The sequence below is a fragment of the Eschrichtius robustus genome, chromosome 20 (assembly GCF_028021215.1).
Source record: "Eschrichtius robustus isolate mEscRob2 chromosome 20, mEscRob2.pri, whole genome shotgun sequence".
NCBI classification, from domain to species: Eukaryota; Metazoa; Chordata; class Mammalia; order Artiodactyla; family Eschrichtiidae; genus Eschrichtius; species Eschrichtius robustus.
Genome location: NC_090843.1, coordinates 23,710,184 through 23,720,856, shown reverse-complemented (window position 1 = coordinate 23,720,856; position 10,673 = coordinate 23,710,184). Strand labels below are relative to the sequence as shown.

General features: G+C 45.3%; 1 protein-coding gene across 1 annotated transcript; it reads right to left on the bottom strand.

Moving 5' to 3' along the window:
• Positions 1–1,471: 1,471 nt before the first annotated feature.
• LOC137754871 (RAD52 motif-containing protein 1-like) lies at positions 1,472–10,471 on the bottom strand. Its single transcript, XM_068530796.1, has 5 exons — positions 10,376–10,471; positions 9,816–9,995; positions 6,209–6,329; positions 5,659–5,829; positions 1,472–2,323 (listed from the first exon to the last, which is right to left on the bottom strand). The coding sequence occupies exons 1-5, from the start codon at positions 10,469–10,471 to the stop codon at positions 2,109–2,111; spliced, it is 783 nt and encodes a 260-aa protein (XP_068386897.1). The 3' UTR covers positions 1,472–2,108.
• Between the last annotated feature and the right edge of the window lie 202 nt (positions 10,472–10,673).

The window sequence follows — 10,673 nt, the reverse complement described above, 5'->3', positions numbered from 1 at the left end:
CTTTATAGGTGAAGAAATTTAGGGGGCTCTTTCTCCTTCTCTCCACAGGTCCTTACCTTGGCTTGTAGAGGAAGGAACTTTGCTATCATGGCTCTCTGCTCAGGGAAGTGCTGCAGGGTAAGCTTATTCCTTTCTCTACCCTTTTTTTTTTGTCATGCTGCATGGCTTATGGGATCCTAGTTCCCTGACCAGGTATCGAACCTGGGTCTCGGCAGTGAAAGCACTTAGTCCTAACCACTGGACTTCCAGGGAATTCCCTGTGCCCTCTTACTTGTTTGTCCTCCTCTAAATCGGAGGACTGTTTTAGTCATGTTTTACTGGTGGGCAGGGTTCCTGGTGTCTCCACTCTTTTTGACCTGTTTGCCCCAGGATTCAAAGAGCTCTGTTCTCAGCCCATTCCTGACTATATGGGATGTCTTCATGGTCCTGTGGGTTCTAAGGTCTAAATTTGGGGAAAGCCTCAGTCTAATTTGTGTTTTTCCTTCCAGCTTTGTCAGAGGGCTCTTCCTTTTGGGGGCTATTGGGTACAAAACTGGCCACAGATAAATTCAATACTCTTAATTCTTTTGGTGGCTGGTTAGCTGAAGGGGAAGAGGCAGAAGTGTCAGTGCTCTCACTCCCATGCTACCCCAGACCTCTAAACTTAGAGGCAGAGAGGATAAGAGGCTCTCTCAAGGTCGTGGGGGCTCTCGGCAGATGTGGGACTTGAGCTGTGGTCTCCTGACTCTTGGTTCAGTGCTGTTTCATCTATGTCTCTCTCTCCTCAAAATGTGGAGCTCACCAGTGGTGCTCTGCTTATGGAAAAGAGAATGTGATGATTAAAAAATGGGCTCTGAACCCAGAGAGACCTGGGCGTCCGAATTTCTAATCTCCCCTTATGTCTCAGTTCCCTCATCTGGAAACAGGGTAAATATATAATGGTACCTTCCTCATTGTGTTGTGATGGGTGTGAAATGAGATAATCCATGTAAAGTGCACAGAATAGGGCCTGGCACAGGATAATTGCTCAATAAATGTTACCTGTTTTTATTTCATACCAAACAAAACAATAAAAAGACTTTCAAGGCAGAGAAATCTATGCCAAGAAAAGGAAAAATAGAATCCAGCTGATATAAAGAACCAACAGAGGTGTTTTCTTGATGAACAGTGAGTGTATCAGCTAAGTTGTCAAGGAGCAGGAAGTCCCATCTGGAATTCACTTGGGTATTGTAACTGTTCCCTCCTGGCTGTGTAGCCCAGGCTGAATGCTCTCAGTACAGATGGCTGTCCATATCTGCTCAACAAATGGCAAATCAAAAATATTTGAAAAAAGAATTCCAGAAAGTTCTGAAAACCAAACTTGAATTTGCCGCTGCCTGGTAACTATTCACATAACATTTACCTTGTCTCGATATTTACAACTGTTTATATAACATTCACATTATATTAGGTATTATAAGTAATCTAGAAATGATTTAAATATATGGGAGGATATATGTACCTTATATGCAAATACTATGCCATTTTACATGAGGGACTTGAGCATCCGAGGATTTTGGTACCTGCAGGAAAGGGGTGGGGGATTTGGGCCCTGGAACCAATCCCCTGTGCATACCAAAGGACAACTGTACATACATCTAGAACACCACAGGCACTAATATCTATAAATAGGGAGGAAGCAAAAATGAGAGCTCATTAAGTTCTTACTGACTGCTGAAAAGTAAATTAGAAAAAATAAACAGAGCTGACCATTTGTGTAAACCTCAACCTTTTTGATGTTTTTCAATTAGCAGAGCCATTTTTCATGTGAAAAATTAATAGCTGTCATGTGCCACCTGGCTATAGAAACAAGTGACAAATTTGCTTTAATGACCGCTGTCACATCTCTGGATTTAGCTAGGCATGACTAGTAACAGGCCATCTGGGGTGGGAGGAGGCAAAAGAGAGGGGGCTGATCTTCTGGGAACACTGCTTATGTGCCAGACACTGCGCTAGGGTCAGGACTCACACCATCCCTTGAATTTTCTCCATGGTCCGGTGAAGCTGTTATCCTCATTTTATAGATGAGGTTCAGAGAGGTGAAGGAACTTCCCCAAGGTCACACAGTAGATGTGCAGGGAGGTCTGATTCTAGTCTGTGTCTTTTCCACTAAGCCACATTCTGCAGAAGGAGGACGATTTGGCAGGAAGGCAGAAGGTGTTTGGTAAGCTCTGGCAGGCAGCCTGAAGCTGGGGTGGGCCTGGAATGAAGTGATGGGGGTTGAAGTGGGCAGAGTTCAGCTGCAGGATCCCTGACATAGGAGATACAGCAGACTTCAGAGATATTGCAGTTTGGTTCCAGACCACTGAAATAAAGGGAATATCACAGTAAAGTGAGTCATATGAATTTTTTGTTCCCCAGTGCATCGAAAAGTTATGTTTACATTATACTGTCATCTATTAAGTGTGCAGTAGCGTTATGTCTAAAAAAACACAATGTAGACATCTTAATTAAAAATACTTTATTGCTGGGAATTCCCTGGTGGTCCAGTGGTTAGGACTCGCGCTTTCACTGCTGGGGGCCCGGGTTCAGTCCCTGGTCTGGGAACTAAGATACTGCAGGCCACGTGGTGCAGGCCAAACAAAACAAAACAAAACAACAAAAAACAAAAAAAAAATACTCTATTGCTAAAAATGTTAATCATCATATGACAACGCAGGGTTGCCACAAACCCTTCAGTTTATAAAAAACGCAGTATGTGTGAAGCACAATAAAGCGAAGTGCAGTAAAACGAGGTGTGCCTGTACTTAGGATTCTGTTGGTCTGGAGGTCTTTGAATAATAGAACCTCTGCCACCAAACAGGGGTTCCTGCCTCTGGGAGAGGGGCAGAAAGAGCAAGGCCGAAGGCAGGGGGGATGTCTGTTGGAGAAGGGACCTGACTTAACAGGTGTTTGGTAAACATTCAGTAAAGACTATCAAGCAGTTTATGAGAACAACACATTAGGGCCAAGGCCCACCTCTAATGCTGGGGCAACCCCATGAGGGTGGGGTAGCAGCAAGGAAGGCTTGGTTTCCAATTTCCATCTGGAGCCGCCTTCAGTCTGCGAGTGAGAGGGGCACAAAGCCTGCACATGGGGGCAGAACAACACCCATGACAACAGCTTTCACTGATTGCAGGACAGGCCCTTTTATACAGAATCTTTAATCCTGAAACCACATCAGGAGAAAGACACTATCTCTTTTCATAGGTGAGGAAGCAGAAGTTCAGAGAAGTGAGGCAACTTGCTTAAGGGCACAGGTGCCAGCTGGCAGAGTAGAGAAGCAAACCCAAAGACCTGTGTGTGTTCCCCTCCCCCTCTCCACACTGCTTCCCTGCCATTCCTACTCAAAACAGATGATTACTTTCTCCCTCCTCCATTCTTCCTGCCCCAATGTGCAGAAACAGCAGTGACCTTGGCTCTGGTTTCCTGGGCATTCTAGGCTCTTGTCTGGGCTCTGATTTCCTAGAGTGCCGAGAACATCTTGGCTGTAGGGACAAATCTGCTGCTTGCAGATTTCTTGCAGCCACAAGAAGAGGAGCCCATGGCTCCTCTCAGGAGTTTTGCTGATTGATTTGAACTTGACTTTGAACCTGGTTGTAGATAGAATTAAGTATTTTCATAGGTCTCTCTTTCCACTTGGTTTCCTCTTCCGTTTCTAATTACTAAAGTTCGTAATTATTCCATTTGCTCTTTTGTAGTTTGGGGACTGTTATTTTTTGTTGTTGCTGTTTTTTTTCAGCAACGTGAATATTGTTCTATGTACACCCCGTCAGCTTCCTGGAAGCTGCACTCTTCTTCCGGACGTTTCTAGAGAGACAGTTTGTTTCAGTTCTGGTCTTGCTGGCTGACTATTAAAAGTTTATTATCTCTGTCTCTGTCTCTGCCCATCTCTTCTTACAGCATTCTCTATCTACAAATTTATTCATCCATCGAGAAAGCCATTTATCTACCTAACTATCCCTTATTCCTCCATGCATGCCATGGCTCTGAATTAGGAAAGATTAAGATGCTTGGCTAAGGGATGTAGACTGCTCATGCTTTCCCATAGTCACGGAAACCAAAGAGAGTTAAAACAAAAAGGGAGAATTCAGTTAATCTCAAACCTTGTCTGAATTTATAGCTTCTCTTTCTTCCCCTAAAATGTTCTCTCTTCTTGTCTGTGTTGGAGACAGAGAAGAAGGAAAATCAGACTTATGAAAATCAGACTGGGGGTTTTGACCCCACAACTAGACCTCCAATCTAGAGGGCAGATTTATAAGGTCGAAGAAAGGAGGGTGGGCGCCCAAGGATCCTGAGATAAGGTATCAGGGGCAGGAGTCGCTGTGATGGCTGCTGCTCACCATCACTCCCGTTTGCCCACAGGTGACGGCTTGGGAACCATTGCTCATCCTTGATCAGCTTGTTCCTGGTCTTTCGCGTTGTTACTGGATATTCATTTCTGACTCCAATAAGCAGTCTTGGAGTGGGAAGGTCCTGGAACCCTCTCCAGGAGCTGATCTGCCTCTCTTCATGGCCCAGCAAGAGAAGGCAGAACAAGATGCTGGTGCCCCAGGATCTTCAGTTTCTCTGCTTCCCGCTATGCTCCCAGAATATTCTGGGTTGATTTCAAATCCTGACTTCACCACAAATTTACTGTGTTATGTTGGGCAAATTACTTAACCTCCCCACTTAAGCCTCAGTTTCCATATTTGTAAGATGTAGAGATAGTGCTAGTGATTACTATGGGTTGGCTAGTGATGCTCTGGATTGGCCTGCTCATTCTTCAGTCCTCCCTCCTTCTGGGCTGCCTTCTTGTACTACAGAGCCTGGAAAGCTAAAATCTACATTTTCCGGATGCCCTTGCAGCCAGGGTTAGGGATACAATGGAGGGTCTGTTAATTAAAGACCCTTGTGTGGGATGTGGTAGGCCACGTGAGGAGGAGGCACAGAACTTCTTCCTGGTCCTTCTGCTGATAAGCAAGGGTGCAGGAATGAGAGGCTTTGCAACAGTGCTCCAGTGTTGGTCCCCGCCTCCTGGGGTGAGTGGTAGTTATGGGGACAGCAGTGGGGGTCAAGGAGCCTTGACTCTGGTTTCTGAAGGCTGGCTCACAGCGATGGGGCTGTGCTGGGGACTCAGTAGTTCTAGTGTCAGCCTCAGGTGACCATCTCCCAGAGTTGGCCAGTCTTATTATTCTGGATATCAGTCCTGGGCGCCTAGATGAGAACCTGCTCTTCGAGCCCTTCCAATGACTTTGCAGCGCCTAATTTCCTTCATGACGTCGCTTCCTGCTTAAAAGACCCAGAGTTGTTCCAGTTTATTTTTATTTCAATCTTTAGACAATGATTTTGTTGGGATAACTGAAGGCCAGAAGACATCTGTATTTGAAGGACTATTTTAGCACAAAACAAATTATTAACCAAAAAAAAAAAAAAAAACTAACATTTTCCCTCCTCCTAAGGTTCTTGGCAGGCAGTCAGTTCTAAAATTCTAAAGTTTAAGGTGCTGTCAGGTATTGCCTAAGATAAAAATCTATATTGTCAGGCAGAAAAATTCTGCCCAGGGCTTTAGTTGCTTAGCCAAGGTGATGATGTATCTAAAAGTTGAGTTTCAGAAAGAAAGGAAAAAAGAGAAATCCCACTCCCTTACCTCCCCACACACACACATACTGGAAAACAGACCTTCCTCCAACTCATCCAAAGGTTCTTCAGCCATGCCAACTCCAGGACTCCTGCACTCGTGGGAGGGCAACACCACCTCGAAAGCACAGAAGAGCTTCAGGCTTTGCTTCTGAAGTGGTGTTACAATATCTTCATTTTCCCTTTCTTCAACGGTAGAAAGATCCTGAAGCTGTTAGGATTTTGAATTAAAGGCTAGACTTCAAAATATTCTGTTGTTAGAGATAAAAAGTAAACTCCAGCAATCCCAGGTAATAGTTTAGGTATGCTATAGCTTCAAAATCAAGTGAGACTTGCAAATGAATGACTAGATATGGACAACTATTTTTTATTATATACCACACAAATACTGGAGAAAATTATGGACACCACCATCCAAGTCATTGAGATTATCACTAATTCTAGGTGGCAGGCCAATGCTCAGATACTTCCATGTGGAAGCCTCTCACATCTCCTCCCCATAGCCCTGTTCTATTCTTCTCTCTAAAGTCTAGGAGTTCAATATTGAAAGGAGTCTGGTTAGTCAAAGAAAATCTACAGAGTTTACCCTGATGATCGATCCTTTTTGACCACCCATTGAAACCAAAGTAGTAATTTGCCAATTCTTGGCATCTGGAGCTGTTTAGGGCAAGCGTACTATGTTGAACCGCCTTATGTCTGGTGCCGAGACGAACCTAAAGACATAAAAGACCTAAAAATATCACAAGCCTACACAGAGACTTATTTTGGATATACCTGAGATTTATCAATACCAATTTCATAGAGTGGTTGTGAAGATTAAGTAGGACATTTTAAGCAATGAGTTCACAGTGAGCCCTAAGTAAATGTTATTTATTATTTTTAAGTCAGTACTTTTCTGCATCATTTCCAGGGCCCCTGATTAACCGGAAGGTTCCCTAACCTCTGGTGGTGAAAGTGATGATGAAAGCAACCAAGGAAACCCAGCAGAAGCCTATTACGGGGCTGGGGGTAAGCAAAGGAAGTGAACTGTTTTAGTCGTTTCATCCTGTAGCTCCTGCTTGAGAATATGACCTGAAGAGGAGATAAGATGGACCTGCCACTGAATTAGGACCTTAATCTGTAGCACACCTTCCCCAAGTTACTAAACCCTGTTAGAAGAGGGAATAGTATACCTCTATAAATGTAAATAAAGCAACCAAAAGAATTAGAGGTTCATCTGCATTAGCAAGCTTCTTTGAGAGTGCAAATATTTCCAGTCTTAACTCTCTAAGTAACTTACATATTACTGTGGATTTTTTACATCCCTAGTCCTTTCTTTCTTTTTTTTTTAAAATTAATTAATTAATTAATTAATTAATTTTTTGCTGTGTTGGGTCTTCGTTTCTGTGAGGGCTTTCTCTGGTTGCGGCAAGCGGGGGCCACTCTTCGTCGCGGTGTGCGGGTCTCTCACTATCGTAGCCTCTCTTGTTGTGGAGCACAGGCTCCAGACGCGCAGGCTCAGTAGTTGTGGCTCACGGGCCTAGTTGCTCCGCGGCATGTGGGATCTTCCCAGACCAGGGCTCGAACCCGTGTCCCCTGCATTAGCAGGCAGATTCTCAACCACTGCGCCACCAGGGAAGCCCCACTAGTTCTTTCTTAAATGTCTATTTCCATTTTGAACAGGGTGTAGTATATAAATATAGTCATAAAAATTCAAATAATACAAATAAATTCAAAGCACTGTTAATTGTTTTTTGATGTGTTTGTGCATCTTCCTCTGTCACTAGTTTATGAGCTCCTTAAGTGCTTGAAGGAACCATATATTCTTCTTTCCTTGTTACCAGAAACAAGCATAGATCTTGGCATATAATAGAGGAGTGATGGTCTGTTGACTGAGTGAATGAATGAGTACATAAGAAAATGAAATTACTTTCTCCAACTGAAGCTGCCTGCTGGGAAGGAGAAATGAAGACTAATTTTTAAATGTTGAGTGTCGCAACATTTAAAACAGGGAGGCTAGGCCCTGTACGGTGAGTCATAATGGAGCTGTCCTGGACAATTAGGAAGCTTCAGAAGGGCTCTGAGCCCCTGGGTAGTAGAGACAGTTGACTTCTGGGATAACCTAGCCACAGTTCTTGCTGGCAAACATTTCCCTTCGTGCTACTGAGAAAAACTCAGATACATTAGGCCTTTCCTTCATTTTATTTGAAGATGTTATTCTCTTGTCTGTATTTATAAAAAATACAGGGGAAAAAAATAAGAAGTATGTACACCTGCCAATGAATAAAAGAAGACCTAATTGGAACTTCCCTGCTGGTGCAGTGGTTAAGACTCCGTGCTCCCAATGCAGGGGGCCCGGGTTCAATCCCTGGTCAGGGAACTAGGTCTCACGTGCATGCTGCAACTAAGAGTTCGCACGCCACAGTTAAGGAGCCTGCGAGCCACAACTAAAGGAGCCGGCCTGCTGCAACTGGGGAGCCCATGTGCCGCAACTGGGGAGCCCTTGAGCCACAACTAAGGAGCCCGCCTGCTGCAACAAAGACCCGGTGCAACCAAATAAATAAATAAATAAAATTTAAAAAGAACGCATAATTAAAGTAGGTAACAGTTTCGGGGGTGTGGGTGGTAAACTAAGGCTCTGCATTAAATAAAGAAATCTAATACGAATGCCCTTTCCTCTCAACTCTATAGTGACTTGTAGAACATTTTCTTCATTACTCTATCAGTGACGGGCTTTATGCTGTGAAAATCTCAGAACCTAAGCTTATGGAATGGTCTTAATGTCCAGTATAAGAAAACTCATTACTCACAACTGATACCAAGTAACTGTCTCATAATCTTTCCAGGACCATCCGTAATATCTGAGGGGTTATGTGAAATGGTCGCAGGGTCCGCAAATTAAAGAATGTCTGAGACAAAAGCATTTCAATCCCAGGGAGTACAGCCAGGATTGAAGAGGGTGTTAAACAGGGTACAGAAGTGGGAGGTAGTGCACCTGGAGTCACATATGAGGAGAGTTCTCAGATTCAATAAAGGTGAAATCAGTGAGTAAAGAAATATGGGTGAGAATAGGCAGCAAGGTCAGTGAGAAGTAGCCAGAGCAAGAAGCCAATCAGAGAAGACACACAATTCTAACGTGAAAGGTCTGGGAAATCGAAGCCTCACTCGCTTATTCAGAGGAATTGAAAAGGTCCTTGAAAAAGGAATGGTGGCTGAACGGAGGCACATGATGAAATGTTAATTCTGGGGAAGTAAAATTGGATGGCATGTTAATATGGAATAAGGTTTCTACAATGCATTAAAGAATATTTTAACCATTTTCTGGAATCTGAAGGGAGTTCTGAATAGGCAGTTTCAGAGTGATGATGATGATGAAGCCTCCTTTATGTTACATCTGACAAAAGTTTGTCAAGCTCGGGACTTCCCTGGTGGCACAGTGGTTAAGAGTCCACCTGCCACTGCAGGGGACACGGGTTCGATCCCTGGTCCGGGAAGATCCCACATGCTACGGAGCAACTAAGCCCGTGTGCCACAACTACTGAGCCTGTGCTCTAGAGCCCGTGAGCCACAACTACTGAAGCCCGCGTGCCTAGAACCCGTGCTCCGCAACAAGAGAAGCCATCGCGATGAGAAGCCCACGCACCGAAACGAACAGCAACCCCCGCTCGCCGCAACTAGACAAAGCTGGCGCGCAGCAACAAGACCCAACGCAGCCAAAAATAAATTAATTAATTAATTTTAAAAACAATTTGTCAATCTCACAGATTTAAAATCCACATAAAAGTAAATATAAGGAAGACTCTTGTGAAGATTTCTTAAATTAAGGGGCAGCATAAACTGACATGGGGTTTAACATCAGTTAAGTTTGGGTTTGGCCTCTAGTTTCCACATTTACTGTCATGAACCTTAAGTAAGTCACTTAACCATCCTGAGTTCAGTTTCTTCATCTAAAAAAAAGAAAGAAAGAACTGGGGAACTGGGGGATCAGTGGAGCAGTGCATCTGAGAGCATTCTGTACACCACAGTGCTGTACAAACGCTGGCCTTAACCCCACCCCCACCCCGGGATCTTACTTCCCGGACCAGGGATTGAACCCGGGCCCTCAGCAGTGAAAGTGCAGAGTCCTAACCACTGGACCGCCAGGGAATTCCCGATGGCCTATTAGTTTTAAATTCAGCACTTCATCCCAGTAGAGCGAGGAATTCCACATTTGGACCCACCTTCACTGGAGATGCCTGAAAAAGCTGCTTCTGGTCGCATGCCTTTTGGGCTCTGTGGGCATCCCTTGCTGCATAAACTTTGATGATGGCATAGAACCCAGGACCGGCCACTGCTGCATTTGGGACGACTCGGACCGAACACTGAAGGCCAAACTGGGAGAAGACTCTGAACAGAGAATGCTGTAGGGTGGTCCCATGCTAAGTAAGTGCAGGCAATTTCACGCCCAGGAAGCCAAACCGCCCGTTCCCTTCCATTCCCCCAGCCCTTCGCCGCAGGCAACTGTGGTGAGCCTGCAACTCCAAACACTTCTCATTTCAGGAACAGGTTTCCCTCTGAAATCCTAAGCTTCGAGAAGCATGAGGAGGCAATGCCGTCTGCTGGGAACTATCTCTCAAGAATCTGTGCGGGTGAGCTGACTACTCAGGTCGGCTCTAGAACTAAGATTCCTCTCAGCGCAGACCACAGGCAGATGAGGTGCTGAAGCAGTACTCCGGGGCGCCCAGTTACTGGGGCGCGAGGTGGCTTCCTCCACCCCTCCTTCCGCCCCGGCTCGGCTCACTTGCAAGGCCTCGGCCGTGGGTCCAGAGCTCAGCTCCCACACCAGCAAGGTTTTGTCACCCACGATGGGAACCGCAAAAGGGACCAAAGACACCATCTTACCGTTACCGTGAGTGCGCGGCTCGGGGCGCAAACGGACTGCGCCTGCGCACCCGCCCTCGCTGTTTACCAACGGAAGCCTGAGGGGCGGAGCCAGCTTGGTGGGAGTGGGACGAGGGCGGTGCTCGAGCCTCTCCCTCGCCCCTCCCACTCCGGGCTTGTCTCTGCCTCTTGTTCCCCTTCTGCAACCCCCGCGCACA

Coding starts and splice junctions, on each gene's coding strand:
- LOC137754871 (XM_068530796.1), bottom strand. CDS start 10,471: ATGGTGTCTTTGGTCCCTTTTGCGGTTCCCATCGTGGGTGACAAAACC. Junction 6,330..9,815: donor TTCAGGCATCTCCAGTGAAG/GTGGGTCCAAAT, acceptor TTATGTCTTTAG/GTTCGTCTCGGCACCAGACA. Junction 2,324..5,658: donor TTTGGATGAGTTGGAGGAAG/GTCTGTTTTCCA, acceptor CCTTTATTTCAG/TGGTCTGGAACCAAACTGCA.